The following is an 18,038-nucleotide window of genomic DNA, read 5'->3' on the forward strand; positions in this document are numbered from 1 at the left end:
TTTAAAATTGATTTATTTTTTATTGGAACATAGTTGATTGTACAGATCCGTGGGGTACAGCATTGAATATCAATACTTATTTGCAATATGTGATGTTCAAATCAGGATAATTAGTATATTCTTCATTATACAATGTAATCAGTTTTTATGGTCCTTTATCAATTCCTCCCCCTGCTCCTGACCTCTGGTAACCTCAGTTCTATTTTCTTCTCTTTAAAGTTCAACGTATTATTGTGATTGTTGTATCCTTATTTATTTATTTATTTAGCTCCTACATATAGATGAGGACATGCTCGCTTTCTATGCCTGGCTTATTTCACTTAACAATTTTCTCTAAGTTCATTCATGTTGCTGTGAATGGAAGTATTTCACTCTTTTTTTTTTAATGGCAGTGTAGTATTCCATTGTATAAATATACCAAAACCCCTTCTACATGCAGCCTACAAGAAATTCACTTTAGATATAATGATGTACATGGGTTAAAAATATGAGTGAATAACATGGATGAATGTTGAAAACATTATGCTAAGTGAAATAGCTAGACACGAAAGGACAAATAGTGTATGACTCCCCTTATATAAGGTACCTAGAGTAGGCAAATTTCTAGGGACTGGATATAGCAAAGAGATTACCAGAGGCTGGGGGTAAGGGGATATAGGAAGTTTTTTAATGGGCACAGAGTTTCTGCTTTAGACATTGAAAATGTTCTGGAAAAATGGACAGTGGTGATGGTCGCACAACACGGTGAATGTACTTAATTTACTGAACTGTACACTTAATCATGGTTAAAATGGTAAATTTAATGTCATGTATATTTTACCACATTAAAAAGGTAGCAGGATAAAAAATGCATTATACAAACACTAAACCACAGTGGAGCATTGGACTTGCAGAGAGAGAGAGTATATACCTAGGGTTGCAGAGTGGAGAGGGGTGAGGGGGGAGGGAGATCGGGGATTAATTGGGTGGGGGACACGGGGAATAATTGCAATTTGTGGCAATGGGCATGCTGCTAGTATTGATCTGGCCATGATCTTGGGCAAAGACGGTGACGTCAGCTTTGTACCCCATGAATATTCATAACCAATAATAAAAAAAGATAATTTAAGTGGCTTCATTAGTTTCCTATTGATGCTGTAACAAATTAACACAAACTTAGTGACTTAAAATAACAAAAATTTATTATCTTACAGTTCTGGAGGTCAGAAGCCCAAAATTATTCTTACTGGGCTTAAATCAAGTATGGGGACACATTCATCTATTCACCTTTGTCCAGAACCTGAAGTCTGAAATGTAATTGATTTTTATGTATTGATAATGTTTCCCAGTGATATTGGAATTTTCCTTTTTAATTTCAGTGATACATCTTTATATTATTTTAGATTTTGTATGCACATAATTGTGTAATCTGTGAGTAATATATTCTTATCCATTTCAGTGCTTAACACTTGTTTCATTTAATTGATTGGTACCTCCAGTACCATGCTGAATAGAAGTCATCATAGAAAACATGCTTGGGTCATTCCCAATAATAGGGGGAAAGACTCCAAGTTCTCACCTTCAAAAATGATGTCCCGTGTAGATTTTTAAATATGCCTTTATAAATTATAGGAAATTCTCTTTTATTTGTGATAAGTTTTGGCTTTCATTACGAATTATTGGTATATTTCACCAAAAGGTTTGCGTCTAGTGAGATGATAATTTTTAATATATGTATTGTGAATACATAATATTGAATTATATTGATTGATTTTTTAATGCACACGTGCAGTTTATTTTTATTTTTTAAATTTTTTAATTTTTTTATTGAATCATAATTGATTATACATATTTTTGAGATTCAATGTTGACATGTTGATCAAATCAATATTACTAGTATGTGTATTGTTACAAATCGTACTTATTCTTTATGCCCCTTGTCCAAACTCTTCCTACCCGTATGCCCCCTCCCTCCCACCACTGATAACCCTAGATTTCTTCTCTTATTCTCTCGATTTGTTGCCTAGATGATCTGTCCAATGCTGAAAGGTGTGTTCAGGTCCCCCAATATTATAGAGCAGATGCTTCTTCTGTCACTCTGGAATGGGCTTTGTGGAGAGAGACATTCTCTTCTTTCCTTTGGTCTCTGCTGGGAACCCTCCTTGTGTCAATGCACTCCAGTGGCTGGCGGACCATCTGTGTGGTGGTTGTGATGTCTAGCCACTTTTGCAGCAGCCGTGGTTACTGTGGTGGCTGTGGTAGGCCACCCAGATGGAGGTGATGTTTTTGGCATGCTCCTTGGTGCTGGTGGTGTGCCTGGTTGCAGGCAGGGGGTCCAGTCCCTGGCTCAATGCCCTGGGCCCCTGAGTGGGTCCCAAGGTGCTGGTGCTATGCCTGGGCCTAAACTAATTTTTTGTCCTTTGCTTCCTTCTAAAATGGGGGAACTTCCTGTGGGAACCAGTACTTGAGGTGTGTGGTTGTTTAAGTTGCTGCTTTGTTGCTGTTTCCCTAGGGAAGACTTTTTGTGCCCTCAGGGTTTAATGGTTGATCTTATAGATACTTCTGGCTCTCCAGAGACCTGGTGCACCTAGGTTGTGTAGAAACTCTGATCTGGGCCTGAGTTTTTTCATCAAACTGCACCCCATGCAATTCTGCATTCCCGACCAGTCTCCTCTGAGTGCTCCTGCGCTGATTGGGAGGTGGATCAGCTGTCCTTGCTGTGTCCCTGTGTTCTCCTGGTGGGCCCGTCTCCCTCACCGACCCTGCTCCAAACACTTCCCATGGAATGAGCCCCACGCTGGTCCCTTGCAATTATTCACCAGCCTCTGAATGGCTCCCCTTTTTCAGCTGTTCTGGCTCCTTGCTCCTGCGTGGGTCCATGGGAACCCTATTACTGGTCTTGCTGTCCTGGAGGCCACCAAGGCCCTGTTCTCCCCTGCCGCCTCCAAGCAGCTTCAGCCGAAGGGCACAGCTGTGGCTTCTGCAGCTCCCGCTCTGTGCCCTCAGCAGCTCCAGCCTTAAAGTGGCCGCAGCACAAAACGTTCCGAGTGGTTTTTTTCTTTCTCTCATCGTGGTTCTCCCATTTCATGCACTCTGTAGGTCTCTCCTCCTCTTCCCCCAAGCTCCAGTGGCCCTGGCTTGGCCGTTGTTATATTTTTATAGTTGTAAACTGGTTGATTTGTGGGAGAGAGTGACACTGAGGACTGTCTATTTCGCCATCTTGACCAGAACTCTTGATTGATTTTTGAACTTTAAGTTATCCCTGTCATCCCCCCTCCAAATAAATCCCATCATAATCATGATGTATTGCCCTTCTTATGTATTACTAAGTCTTATTTGTAAATATTTTTTGGAGATGTACATCTAGGTTCATGTGAGCATCTCCCTGTGACTTTCCTATTTTGTAGTTTCCTTGATAGGTTTGGTACTAATTTTTTTCCTGTCTTGATAAAATGTGTCAGTGTGTATTTCTTGTCTTTCTGTTCTGAAAGAAAGTTTGTGTAAGTTTGGTGTGTGTGTTTCATAAGTGCATAAGTGTCCAGAAGAAGTCACCAACAAAGACTTATGAGCTGGCGTTTATTTTGTGAAAATTTTATTACAGAGCGAATGTACTTAATACATATAAGATGATTTAGATTTCCTATTTATTCTTTATGTCTGTTAAGTAAATCGCATATTTGATGATTTTGTCCATTTTATTCACATTTTCTAACATATTAGCATAAAATTGGTCATAATGTTCAGTTATTATCTTTTTTTGGAGGCGGGGGGCAGGCAGCTGGCTGGTATGTGGATCTGAGCCCTTGATCTTGGCGTCATCAATACCCTTTTAAATTGTGTAGGATCTGTCGTGCTGCCCACGATTTCACTCCTATATGGAAATGTGGGCCTGCTCTCTCTTTTTCTTGCTCATTGTGGCTAGGATTTATAAATGTCATTAACGTTTTCAAGAATGAACGTTTTGGCTTTAATAATTTTTATCTATTTTTTGTCCTCATTAGCAAGTACTCTTATTATTACTTCTTTCTTTCTATCTTCATTTGCAATAACTTACTATTTTTCTAAATTCTTGATATGATAATTGATTTTTTAAGGCTTTTTCTTTCCTAATACATTCATTCATGGTTCTTAATTTTCCATTTTAGAGGTTTGATGTATAATATTTACATTATCATTCAATTTAAAACATTCTCTTGCTTCTGTTGTGTTTTCTCATTTTACTCATTGATTATTGAGAAGTCTGTTGCTTTATTTCCAAAATGTAGAGACAGTCTTTGACTGCAGAATCAAGTGACTTGCAGAAGGTCTCAGCATCTCCTGGTGGTCCAGGTGAGGTGTGCAGGCTGGCTGGGGTTCGTTAGTTAGTGTCACTGGGGCAGCTCCTGTGCCTTCCGGGGTCCCTGGATCTCCCTCTTGGAGTTGGAGTCTGGGTCCTTCCTGGGCTAGTGAGTGGCCAGAGCAGCGTACACACTGGACTCAGCTGCAGGGTCACCGCCCTGGGGCGAAGGAAGTTCAGTTCTCTCCTGTCTGAGGATCAAGCTGTTCAGCTGGGCATAGGTCACATCCTGGGGATCTTGAGATGAAGCAGCCTGGAGTGGGGGAGAGTGAGATGGAAGGTACATGACTGGGGTTGGGGGGAATTCTGGGGGCCTGGAGAGGAAAGGACCCCCCTGACTCTCCCTCTGCCTATCCTCTTCCGCTTGTCTGTTCTTTGAGTCCAAGAATTCCCCTGCTATGGGGAAAGGATGGGTGGCCACTTCCTGCCTGAGTCTTGAGTGGCTTTTCTTGCTGTATATGTCTTCCTGGGGGTGTTCATCAAGTGGGCTCTGCTGAATAGAGACAATGGGGGCATCTATTTGATTTCACTTGACCTCCCTTAGTTAAATTTCCACCCTGTTGCCAGAGTGATCCGTTAAAAATTTAAATAAAATTATGTTGTTTTCCTGATGAAATTTTCAGGGACTCCCTAAGGCCTTGGAAGGTCTGGCACTTCCTTCCTTTAGTTCTGACCTTTAATCCTAACACTCTGACCTTTGCTCATCTGGCTGCAGACACACAGCCCATCTTCCTGAACAAACATGTTCCTGCCTCAGGACCTTCATACTTGCTGTCTCCTCTGCCTGCAAGTGCTCGTCAATTATATGTTTGTATGGCCTTCCCCATTCAGGCCACTTCTCAGATGACAGCTTATCAGAGAGTCCTCCCCTTATAATTCAGACTGATCCACTCTGCCCCCACACACGCTATCCTCCCACTTTCCTTGGTTTATTTTACTTAACAGCACTGCACTCCTGGACACTCTGCATTTGTTTGCATATTGTCTCTCCCACAAGGTGAGCTCAGGCAGGGTGGAGACAGCTTTGGTCACTGCTGTGTCTGCAGCACCTACATGGAGCCTTTCAAGAGTGAGCTCCCTGTGAATATTCATTGGATGAATGGATGAAGGGGGCCCAGAGGGCTTGCATGGTTCATTTATTCTTGCATCCTGCTGAGACCTGGGGGAGCACTCTACCAACCAGACAAACAGAGGGTGAGGATCCAGAAAGGGGACCAGGTGGGAGGAGCCCCTGAGATCACAGGAAAACCAAGAGAGAGCGAGGTCACAGCAGGCAGGCGGCAGCGTGCTTCGAGAAGGGAGGGTCAGCTGTGGGAGGACGCTGACAGCTGAGTGGTGGGAGGTCACAGAAGTGTCTGTTGGATTAAATTTGGCAACAGGAAGGCCTTTGTTGCCCTGGACAGGGGCACGGGTCTCACCTGACTGTCCAGCTCCATGCCGTCCTCAGGCTGTGTGTCCTTTATGGAAGCATCTGCTGGGGCAGAACAAGCGGTTCATCTCTGGGCAGGATTCTGTGGGATCTTTCCATCCTACAGGGCCCTGCCCTGTTCCCAAATGGGGCCACTGAGATATAGGGAGTGGTGATGATATCCCCAAGTTCACACAGTGTTGGGGTTCAGTCCTTCCTACACCTGAGCCCCAGACCCTTCCCAGCCCGCCCCCCTCCCCCATTACCTACGGAAACCTTGGCGCCCACCCCTCCTCCTCATCTCCCACCCCGAGCGGCTCCTCTTCTTCCTCTCACAGGGATTTTCTTCCTGGATGTCAGCAGCTGCGCTGGAGCTGGGGGAGGACACAGCGTGTGAGGTGGCAGCGAGGGGGCCACAGCTGAGGGTGACAATCTGGGATCTTCAGGAAAAGTTACCTCTTCTGTAGGCCTCTGTCCTTTGACTCTGGTGCTGAAGCCCCTGCAGGAGGTTAGAAATCAACCTGTCTCTGGGTTGGGTGACGGACAGAGAGTCTCAGGCCTGGAACTGTTAGAACCACCCACCCTCCACATGCAACTCAAGAATAAAGAAGGACACTCTAAAACACAGGTGCATATGTTTCAAATGTTTTATGAGATTGAACAAACTCAAAGAATACCTTCAGTTTGTGCATGTGTGCTGACATTAAGTGCTTCTTTCTAGATTTTCTGATTTGAAATGCTGGAGATGTTTTTCTTTTTTTAAAAATTAATTAATTTTATTGGTTATGAATATTCATGAGATACAAGGCTGATTGTCCCCCCTCGTGCCTTAGATGTGAAGACCAGATCCATATTGGCAGCATGCCCATTACCACAAATCGCGATTGTACCCTGTCTCCCCCACCCAATTATCCCCAACCTACTTTCCCTTCCCCCTTTTCCCCACTCCACTTCGTGTCACTAGGTATGTTCTCTCCCTCTGCAAGTCCAATGCACCACCATGATCTTTCTTTCCTTCCTTCTTTGGAGAAGTTTTTCTAAGCTGACTTTCCCTGTCTGTTTGGTTTCATTTGGCTGGTGCCTTGAGCTCACACTTGGCTCGCCCACAGGGAAACCCACCACCTCATGAGGCCTGGGCTATCCCATTTCTTACTCACCCAACTTCTTCTGTTTGCTCTGATGCTGGTGTTGGATGAGGAGGAAGAGGAGAATGCAGAGCAGCAGGATGAAGGCCACTGAGACCCCGATCAGAATGTTCTGGTACTTTTTGAGAACTTGGGTACAAGTGACATCATGAATGAACCAATGATGCTATTTAATTGAGCACCTACTGTGTGCCTGGCACATACTGGGTCTTTGCATTCATCATCTCCAAACCTTGTAATCATCATGCAACATGGCATCGCCACCCCTACCCCATGCATTTTACAAATGAGGAAACTGAGGCTCAGAATATATCACCTACCACAGGACACCCAGCCAGCAAGTGGCAGAGCCAGGAACTGAACCCAGGTAGTCTGACTTTCCAACCTTTGTTCTTTCCATTAGAGCTGAGCACCCCTAGCTGAAGGAAAAAAACCTGAATGGCCCCTAGCATGGTCCTGCTTCCCCTCCCCCACACAATGACACCATCACTGCTCAGATGGGACAGGTCCTCTGCAGGATTGTGTCCTGGGGGGCTTCCCTGGGAGGCCTCCTCTCCCAGGAGGTCACAGTGAGAAGTCAGAACTATAAGGAACTTTAGGATCTGGGGAGGCTTTTTTCTTTCCATTTCCTTTCACACTTGGAGAAACTGAGGCCTAGATAGGAGAAGGTCTTGTCCAAGTCACCATATCCAAAGATGCCTGAACTGATGACATAACTCAGCCTTGCCTCCCATGGACCCCACTACCAGCTCCTAACACAGCCCCTCACTTACCACTCAGTGGTCCAGCTTCGGTGGGGGTGGTGGGCTGCTCCTCAGGGCCTCCTGAGATTGTGATAGGGAGGTGAGGGTCTGGGGCTGCTGTGCTCCCCACTTCATCCTGGCTGCTCCTCCCCTGGCCGGGACCCTAACATCTCCCTCTGTCTTGACCTCCCACCTCATAGCCAGCCCAGCCTCAGAACCCCTGGGAGCCTGTGGTTCTTGCTTGTGTCTCTTCCCCCTGGAGACAAGCTTGTCCTGGATTATGTGAGGGGGCATGAGATCCTTCGAGACTTAGAAGTGCCCCTGGGGGGTCTGTACTCTCTGTGCCAACGTACTTCAGTGACCAGGTGATGAGAAGGGCCCTGTAGGTGGGGGACTCGGGCCACCAGTGGACCCTGAGCATGTGCACAGAATGGGGTTGAGTTAGCGCTTCCGCGGAAGTCCCCACCTCCACTCAAACTCTCCTACCTCTGCCCTGTGGTCTCCACACGACCCTCCCTCTGCCCATCAGACACCTTCTGGACCAAAGTTGATGGGGACAGGGGTGGGCAGGCCTGGGACAGCCCGTGTTGGCCTCTCCTCCCTGAGGAATAGGTCCCCCTCTGGCTGACCCTCCCTCGGAGGTCCCCTCACTCCCGTCCCAGCCTAGAGCTCTCCTGGGTACAGGGTCTTAAGCTGATCCTTTGAGCTCAGAAAGGACAGGGTCACCAGCCTCTCACCTGAAACAGGAAACTCCAGAGGGTCACTGGGGTATGACAACAGGTAGGGGGAGGTGCTTTTTGAACCATAGCACCTGTAGGTCCCCCTGTGGGCTGAGGTCACAGGACTCATGGAGAATTCAGCCCTGTACTGCCGAGCATGGTACTTTGATCTAAGATGCAAGGGGGGATAAGCTGCCCCCTCCTTGAAGAGAAGGAAAGTGTCCATCTGGCTCTTTGACTGACACAGCAGGGTCACGTTCACTCCTGAGGTCACCGTGGGGCCCGGCAGCACTGAGAGGGAGGGTCTGTCAGGGATCCATCCTAGAGAGAAGAAGGATGGGTGAGGGGCTGCCCCACACCTGTTCTGAGCTGAGACCTCACCAGGATCTTGCTCTGAGGACCCTCCATCCGTCTGTCTATGTTTTCTGAGTCTCTCTCCCCCCAGCCCCTGTCTCTCTCTGTCTCTCTCCCTGTCTTGTGACTCCTCCCCTCATCCTGGCCATCACCACCTGGGGCTCCCCCAGCAGGGCCTATACAGAGTCTGGGTCCCTGACTGAACCCGCTGGGCTCCTCACCTGCGATCAGGATGTCCAGGGGGTCACTGGGAGCTGACCACTCAGAAGACAGGTTGTGTGCACCGTAGCACCTGTACCTGCCCCCATGGGAGTGGCTCACAGGACCCAGGGGGAAGTCGGCCTGAGAGAGCCCAGCCTGGGTCTGCCAGCCAGAGCCCTGGGGGAGGTCACAGCCCCCCTCCTTGGACAAAGCGAATCTGTTGTAGCCAACCTCAGAGCGACACTGGAGGGTCAGGCTGTCTCCATAGGCCACGACAGGGCCCTGCTGGGTGAGGAGGGAGGGCTTTCTGGATACTCCTGGAAGGAAAGTCGAGCCGTGGATGCAGGAACTGGTTCCTACAAAACTCCTCCCTTCTTTCTTTTCCTGGCTGGGATTTTCAGTGTCACTGTTTTCCTCGCTCTGTGATTGTGTCCCTAGGACTCCTGTGTTCCCCCTATGGTTTCTTCTCACCTGGCGCTCTCCTGAGAGTGAGGCTCCCAACAACCCGTGGAGCCCCAAAGTTACTTATGGGAAGGCTGTGGCTTTCTCACCTGAGACCAGGAGCTCCAGGGTATCGCTGGGGCCTGACCACACCTGGGGTATGTGCATGTAATAGCCGAAGCATCTGAATGTCCATCTGTGGCTGCGGGTCACAGGGCCCACAGGGAACAGGGCCTGGACCTGCTCATTGTGCCGCTGTGAGACCCGGGTTTGATGGAGCTTGTGTTCTTCCTCAGCCAGAACGAATCCACCAAATCCTACTCGTGAGCAACACTGGAGTGTCACGTTCTCTCCTGAGGTCGCAACAGGGCTGGGCAAGGCTGAGAGGGTGGGTTTGCTGTAGGCTCCTGGGAGAGAAGGAGGCAGCTGTGTTCAATGGGGATCACACCTGCCGCATTATCCCCTGGGGCTGGGCTGTGAGATGGAGACACCCCTGAGAATGGACCACTTTATTGAGGGCAAAGCCTGAGGCTGGGACCCCTGAGTGTCCTTTCACCTGTCACCACCAGCTCCAGGGGGTTACTGTGCTCTGACCACCCAGCAGGGCTGCGATAGTAACATTGATATCGCCCTGCATAGTGCTTTGTCACGGACGGGATGGGGAACTTGGCCTTGTTCCCAGGCTCCAGTGGGCTCTGTCTGATCCAGATTGCTGGTCTTCCCTCTTTATCCAGATGGTACTCCTGGGCCCCCAGGGTCCCCTGACAGCAGATGTTCACCGGCCTCCCCCAAGTCATCACAGAGTCTGGCTCAGCCCAGATGATGGGTTTGGGGAGGGTCCCTAGGAGAAAATCAGAGGCTGGGTCTTAGACACCCCCACCCCTCAGATCCCAGCTCTCAGCCCCAGGACCCTCCCAGTCATTCCCATCAGTTAGTCCAGAACTGCTGCTCTCCATCCCCAGCTGACCCAGGTGGCCCTTGTACCCAGTGAGGAGGTGGGACCTGAAAAACCTGGAGACAGACTCACCTGCCTGCACTGGAGTCCTGAGGCCCAGACCCAAGCCTAGAAGAGAGTTTTCTGTGAGAAATTTGCTCCCTGAAGCCTGAGCAGATCCTCACCTCCCTGGGAGACTCCTGGGCCCCTGGGATCTCCTAAGGGACCAAGGCTTGGCTGTGGGGTGGGGTCCCTCCCAGACTAAGGTCTCCTCTCCCCTTCTTCAAATCTCACCAAGGCAGAGCAGGACCTTGAGGATGGGGGTCATGGTGCCTCCTCCCACGGGCCCTTGCTGTGCTGATGAGATCTTAATGTCTGGCAGGAAAGACACACAGGATGTTGTCACTCTGAGGCTGGGTTTTGCCCATCGCAAGATTGTCTAATCAGTAGCCCCACAGGAAGGGGAAGTGCTTCTCTCCAGAAGCTTGGTTCTCGTTTCCCCAAGGCTGGGGCTGGGGCAGGTATCAGACTCTCTGCAGATATTTTAGACGGAAATTGGGTCTCCCCTGGTCATTGTTTGCCTGATCTGTTCTCAACTCATTGAAGGCCAGTAGCTCCAAACAGAGCTGGTGCTTTCCCCATTCCAGGTGAGTGTGATCGGGGCTGGTCCTTCCCTCTCAGAGCCTCCCCATGGGTCTACCTTCTCTCCTTCAGCCCATCCATCGTCACATGGTTGTGTTGTCCTTATCATGGCCAGTCGTCTCTCCAGCCCTGGAGATGCTTCAGGGAAGATGCAGGTTCCTGCTGCACAGCAGACTCAGGTCAGCAGAGACACACTCAACATCTGACTGTGCAGTTCACTTTGAGCTGCATTGCGGCAAAGCACACAAAGGAGAGATGCAAGGAAATAAAGAAAAAAAAAAAAAAAAAGACTCTTCTCCTGGTGCTGGAGTGTGGATTTTCTACCAAACAGTCTTCTTCTTGGACATATGCCCACCTTCCCCTTTTTATTGCAACAGCGTCCATCCCCGCCTCCCTCGGAACAAACCTCTGAGTCATTTCTGCCTCCTCAGTGCCCCTTGTTTCCTTGGACATCCCTCTGCACCTTAATCTGTGTTTAGCAATTACTTAGGTTTGAGCTCTAAATTGGGGGTTGGGTGGGGAGTTGTTTTTTTTTTTTTTTTTTTTTTTGGGTTTAATTTCTGATTATCATCCACAGTCTGTGTGACCTTGGGCAATAAGTTCTCATCCCTGTGCCTCAGTTTCCTCGTTTGGAGCATGTTGTCTTGAATCCCACTCCTTAGAGGCATTGTAGGGATCAGTGGTGGCTGGGACATGGGAGGGGCTCAATTTATGGTTAATTTCCAGACCAGTTTAAGACATGAAGGGGTTGGGACATGAGAGGATCCTGATGTCAGACTCCATAGTCAAGGTGAACCATGGATGTGTCCATTTAGGAGCCCCCATGTGCTCCTAACATGGAGGAATGCTATTTAGAATATTTCTGAAATATGTGGATCATCACAGTCATGAGAAAAAAAAAAGAGAAATGAAAGTTCCGTAAGTGGAGAGGGATCCACGTCAAGGAACAGAGGCCAAAGCTGAGTGGCCACAGGTGCCTGGGACCACTGAGAGGTCATGAGGATGGAAGTTTCCATCTCTGAGTGGGCACAGAAGAGGAAGCCCAGAGTTCACACAGACAGGCAGGTTACAGGGCCCCAGATGAAGGCTGGAGGCTGTTTTGTCTAGCCAAACCTGAGGCCAGTCACCCTAAAAGCAGCTGAGGGGTGTTCCCACAAGGATTTGTGCCAAACTGGTTGGGATTTCAAAGAAAGAAGCACTCAACACCAGGGTGTTCATTGCAAATCATTTATTAAGGGAATTTGTGTACAGAGAAGGTTGCTGCCTGTCCTCACAACAAGATCTATAACAAGACAAGGGATGTTCTACATAGGTATGTCCCCAACGAGGGGTTCTGGCTGTGGAGTTTTACATGAGAGTTTAAGGAATCTGTTTCAGGATGGGGCTAGTTTCTACATGTTTAGCAAAAGGGCCTCTTGCCCCTCTTGTATTATCATTATCTTATTACCTTATTAGACTGGTATTAAACCCCCTTTCTGCAATGATCTTGATAGCCATGGGAATCTTCCCTGAAGGGCTGTACCAGACCTTCCATCCCAGCGTGGTTGGAATTGTAGACTCCACAGTGATGGGGCTGTTGAATCCACTGCATTAGCACCACTGTGGTGCCAGTCGGCATGGGGATGCTGCCTGCCCACTGACAGTGTGTCCCCTCGGGCTCTTTAAGAACAACAACGAAAAAATGGGTGTGAAGTCCAGGGCAGTGGTGGTCTCCTGCCTAAAGGGAGAAAGAATACCAACTTCTATGGCCTGAATGTTCCCCCAAAACTCATTGGAGCTTGATCCTCTTATAACAGTGTTAACAGAGTGGGAAATGAGACTATTGTATTTGAAAGGTGGGGCCTTTGGGAGGTGTCTTCATGAATGAATTAATCCATTCATGGATAATGGGCAATGGTTTCATGGGTTATTAAGGAGTAGACTGGGTGCTTTATCAGGACAGGAAGAAGCACATTAGCATATTCTTACTTAATGATACCCTCTGCTGCCTTGGGACTCTGCAGAGAGTTCCCACCAAGAAGAGGCCCTCAACAGATGTGCCCCCTGCACTTTCCACTTCCTTGCCTCCGAACCATAAGAAATACATTTCATTTGAAAATAAATTACCCAGTTTCAGGTATTCCATTATAAGCAACAGAAAATGGACTAATATACCAATCTAGCCCAGAGGCACTTTCCACCCCACGTCCCATCTCAAGTCCTGCCAGGGCACTCTGGGATAAGGAAATCACAAAATCAGGGCATCCTGCGTGGAACTGCATTCTGGGTTTCAGGGAGTCTCTGATTTGTTGCATATTTGCATGGCTTGTGTCAGGCTCTTGACGTCTACTGGATGTTCATAAGCTGACTATCTTCCCATAACAGGGGCCTCATTCAAGTTTTTATTAAAACCACAGCCCAATTTCTTAATGAGGGGAGTCCTGTCAAGACCTTAATTTGTTCCTTTAAGACGCCATTTTTTTCTCTCTATAAGTCCTGCTCCCTGTGGGTTGTAGAGCAGATATAACTGTCATGTAATGCTCTCCTATTTTGCTCAATCTTGAATTAGGAAGTCCGTGAAATGTGTTCCTTGATCACTGGTAATGGTTCTTGGAGTACTGGACATTAGTTGCAAGCATTACAGACCTACAAAGGTTGATTCTGTTTTAACCATTTTGGGCTGGTAAGTATGTCTGTATCTTGTTAATTATGGCTGTCGGCAAAACCCAAGTCTTACCTGAGCAGACCACACCCATAAATATTACGGTGCCTGGAGTTTCTGTGGTTTGCTGGCTAATCATCAGCATTGCAAATGCTCTAGGACTTTCTGGGTAGCCTTCTGCAAAAGATTTAAATCTGTGGAGGGTAACAGAATATCATTCACTGTGATTGTTAATTTTAGGTGTCCATTTAACTGGATTAAGTTTCATTCTTCTACAAATGGATGTCCAGTTTTCCCAACACCATTTATTGAAGAGGTAATCTTTTCCCCAGTGTATGTTCTTCGTGCCCTTGTCAAAAATCAGTTGGCTGTACATATGTGGATTGATTAGTGGGTTTTCTCTTCTGTTCCTTTGTTCCATGTGTCTGTTTTTATGCCAGTACCGTGCTGTTTTTGTTACTATATATATGTAATGTAGTTTGAAGTCAGAAAGTGTGATGCCTCCGGCTTTACTTTGTTTTACCCAGGATTGCTTTGGCTATTTGGGGTCTTTTGTTGTTCCATATGAATATTAGGATTGCCTTTTCTATTTCTGTGACGAATGTCATCAGTATTTTGATGGGGATCGCATTGAATTTTTAGATGGCTTTGGGTCGTATGGACATTTTTACTACACTGATTCTTCCATTCCAGGAACAAGGAATATCTTTCCATCTTTTAGTGTCTTTTAAAGTTTTTTTTAGTAGTCATTTGTAGTTCTCATTGTAGAGATCTCTCACCTCATTGGTTAGATTTATTCCTAGGTATTTTATTTTTTTGGTGAGTGTTATAAATGGTCTTGCTTTCTTGATCTCTTTTTTTTTCTTTTTGTTGTTGGAGTATTAAAACAGTACTGATTTTTGGATCTCGATTTTGTATCCTGCAATCTTACTGAATTCATTTATCAGCTCTAACCGTTTTTTGGTAGAGTCTCTTGGGTTTTCTTTCTTGGGTTCTTTGATTTTTGAACATCAAATCAGTCTTGCATTCCTGTGATAAAGCCTCACTTGGACGTGGTGCAATATTTTATAATATATTTCTGAATTTAATTTGCTAATATTTTGTTGAAGTTTTTAAACTTTATGTTCATGAGGGATACCGGCCTGTAGTTTTTGGCCTTGCTTTTTGTTTTCTGCTCCTGCCTTTGGCTAGTTTTGATATTAGAATTTTTGTGGCCATGCCTGCCACCACCACAGATGCATAGGCAGGGGAAAAGCCCCCGGAAAGCCTGCCCACTGCCTTCCAAGAACTGAGGACCAGGCACTGCCTGCTCACCATGACCAGGAGGCCCTGCACAGCTTCCAAGGAGGTGGTCCACAACGGTCACCACCACAGCTTCTACCATGGCAAGGACAGCTAGTCACCACCTTAGCAGGCATGACCACTGTGCAGGTGGCCTGCTGCATATTCAACTGCGTTGACACAAAGAGAATCACCAGAAGAGCATGGAGAAAGAGGAGGAAGTCTTTCTCTTCAAAGTCCACTTCTCAAACTGACCTACAAGATGACCAGAAATGAATGTAGAAATACTAGAAATGTGAAAAAACAAGAAAACAAGGAAATATGACACCACCAAAGGACTATAGTAATTCTCAAGTACCAGACAGTACAGAACAGGAAATCCTTGAAATGACTGATGAGGAATTCTGAGTAACAATCCTAAGGAAATTCAATGAACTAAGAGAGGACTCAGTTAGACAACACAACGAAATGAGAAAGAATATCAAAAATATGAAGGAGGAAATTTAAAAAGAGATTAATACCTCAAAAGAGAATGTTTCAAAACTGTTGGAACTGAAGGATGCATTCAATGAAATAAAAAATACAGCTGAGAGCTTAAGCAGCAGGCTAAAACAACAAGAAGAAAGAGTTTCTGATCTTGAAGGTAGTCTTTCTGAGCACAGAAAAAAGGGAAAAAAGAATTTTAAAAAAATGAAGAAAATTTAAGAGAGCCTGCAGACAACCTTAATCACACAAACATTCAAATTGTGTGTTCTCCAGAAGGGGAGGAGAAAGGAAAAGACATGGAAAACTTGTTCAACTAAATAGTGATGGGTAACTTCCCAGGTATAGGGAGAGACATGGACCTTCAGATCCAGGAGGCTCAAAGATCCCCAAACAGATTGAACCCCAAAAGATCCTCTTCAAGACATGTTATAGTCAAACTGGAGAAGCTCAGAGACAAAGAGAGAATCTTCAAAGAAGCAAGAGAAAAGCATCAAGTCACCTATAAGGAAGCCCCTCTCAGACTAACAGCAGACTTCTCAACAGAAACTCTACAGGCCAGAAGAAAATGGGATGATGTATTCAAAATACTAAAAGAAAAAAACTTCCAGCCAAGAATACTGTACCCAGCAAAGCTATCCTTCAGAAATGAGGAAAAAATAGTGTCTTTTCCAGACAAACAAAAACTGTGGGAATTCAGCACGAAAAGACCAGTATTGCAAGAAATCCTGAAGGAAGTCCTGCACTTGGAATCTGAAAAATGATAATCACTACCACAAATACACAAGAACAAAACCCATCAGTAGAACAAAAATGCAAATGAGAAAGGTAAAGAAGCTAAATATTACCGTCACACAAAACCATGATGGCAATGTAACAGTGCCCCTGTTTCATTTCTGATCTAGTACTTTCAATCTTGTCTCTTTTTCTTGGCCAATCTAGATAGAGGTTTGCAAATTTTGTTGATCTCTTTGAAGAATCAACTTTTGGTTTTGTTGACTTTCTGTATTGCTTTTGAATTCCCTATTTTATATATTTTGGTTGTAATCTTTGTTATTTCCTACTTACATTTGCTTTTGGTTTGGTTTGCTCTTCTTTTTTTATCTTCTTAAGGTAGAAGTTTACATTAATGATTTGAGATTTTTCTTTTTTTAATATAGGTGTTTAGAAGCATAATTTTTTCTCTAAATGCTGCATGAGCTCTGCATCTATAAATTTTGATATATTGCACTTTGATTTTTATTTCGCAGTACTCTCTAATTTCCCTGTGATTTTTCTTCTTACCCATTGTTGATTTAGAAGAGTGTTGTTTCATTTGCACACATTTGTGAATTTTCTGAATTTCTTTCTGTTATTATGGTTAGAGAGCATATTTTCTGTAATCTTAGTCTTTTTAAATGTGTTAAGACTTGTTTTGTGGTCATAAATAAATAAATAAATAAATAAATATTTTAGAAATTGCAGGGAATAAAAGACTTATAAAATTAATGTTCTTGAGGGCCGACCCCGTGGCTCACTCGGGAGAGTGCAGCTCTGGGAGCGCAGCGGCGCTCCCGCCGCGGGTTCGGATCCCATATAGGGATGGCCGGTGCGCTCGCTGGCTGAGTGGTGCAGGCAGCACCAAGCCAAGGGTTGCGATCCCCTTACCAGTCACAAAAAAGAAAAAACAAAACAAAATTAATGTTCTTGAAATAATGTATGTTTTCTATTTTTCTGGTTCTTCTGTGAAGAATTTTATCATAAATAAATGGCCACTTAGACTAAAAATAGATAGATACACCTGATCATTTTTGGTTTCCAATGGCGTGGTATATCTTTTTCCATCTCTACTTTGTTAGTCTTTATCAGCCTTTACAGGTGAGGTGTGTTTCTTGTTTTCAGCATGTAGTTGGGTAGTTTTTAAAATCCATTTAACCAGTGTATGACTTTTGAGTGGGAAATTCAACCCAATTACATTTAGGGCTGTTACTGAAAAGCATTGTCTTACTCCTGGCATTTAATCGCTTTTTGTATGGTTGTTTGCCTCTATGGAAAATGGTATGGAGGTTCCTCAAACAATTGCAGATAGATCTACCATACGACCCAGCTATCCCACTGTTGGGAATATACCCAGAGGAATGGAAATCATCAAGGTGAAGGTATACCTGTTCCCCAGTGTTCATCGCAGCACTCTTTACAATAGCCAAGAGCTGGAACCAGCCCAAATGTCCATCATCAGATGAGTGGATACAGAAAATGTGGTACATCTACACAATGGAATACTACTCAGCTATAAAAATGAATGAAATACTGCCATTTGCAACAACATGGATGGACCTTGAGAGAATTATATTAAGTGAAACAAGTCAGGCACAGAAAGAGAAATACCACATGTTCTCACTTATTGGTGGGAGCTAAAAATAAATAAATAAATTCACACACACACACACACACACACACACACACACACACACACACACAAACCGGGGGGGGGGAAGAAGACACAACAATTACAATTCCTTGAAGTTGACACGAGAAGCAAACAGAAAGGATACTGTTGGGTGGGAGGGGGGAGAGGGAGGAGGGAGGGAGGTTTCGGTGATGGGCCACAATAATCAACCACATTGTATATCGACAAAATAAAATTAAGAAAAAAAAGAAAGAAAAATATCTTTTGTTTCTTTCTTTTCTTTTTGTTGTTTGCCTGTGGTGTTCATTGGTTTTTTGAGGTGGTATGATACCGATTCGTTCT

At 45.4% G+C, this 18,038-nt stretch overlaps 1 protein-coding gene across 1 annotated transcript; it reads right to left on the bottom strand.

The window, feature by feature from the left end:
• Positions 1 to 4,421: 4,421 nt before the first annotated feature.
• On the bottom strand, positions 4,422 to 10,588 carry LOC134371930 (leukocyte immunoglobulin-like receptor subfamily B member 5). The gene is made up of 13 exons (XM_063088843.1): positions 10,555 to 10,588; positions 10,354 to 10,389; positions 9,883 to 10,167; positions 9,437 to 9,706; positions 8,906 to 9,202; positions 8,349 to 8,651; positions 7,974 to 8,024; positions 7,642 to 7,692; positions 6,881 to 6,997; positions 6,180 to 6,231; positions 6,060 to 6,097; positions 5,734 to 5,786; positions 4,422 to 4,808 (listed from the first exon to the last, which is right to left on the bottom strand). Exons 1-13 carry the CDS (start codon positions 10,586 to 10,588, stop codon positions 4,422 to 4,424), a joined length of 1,974 nt encoding a protein of 657 aa, XP_062944913.1.
• Positions 10,589 to 18,038: the final 7,450 nt, after the last annotated feature.

Source organism: Cynocephalus volans, chromosome 3, assembly GCF_027409185.1.
Source record: "Cynocephalus volans isolate mCynVol1 chromosome 3, mCynVol1.pri, whole genome shotgun sequence".
In the NCBI taxonomy this organism is placed as follows: Eukaryota; Metazoa; Chordata; class Mammalia; order Dermoptera; family Cynocephalidae; genus Cynocephalus; species Cynocephalus volans.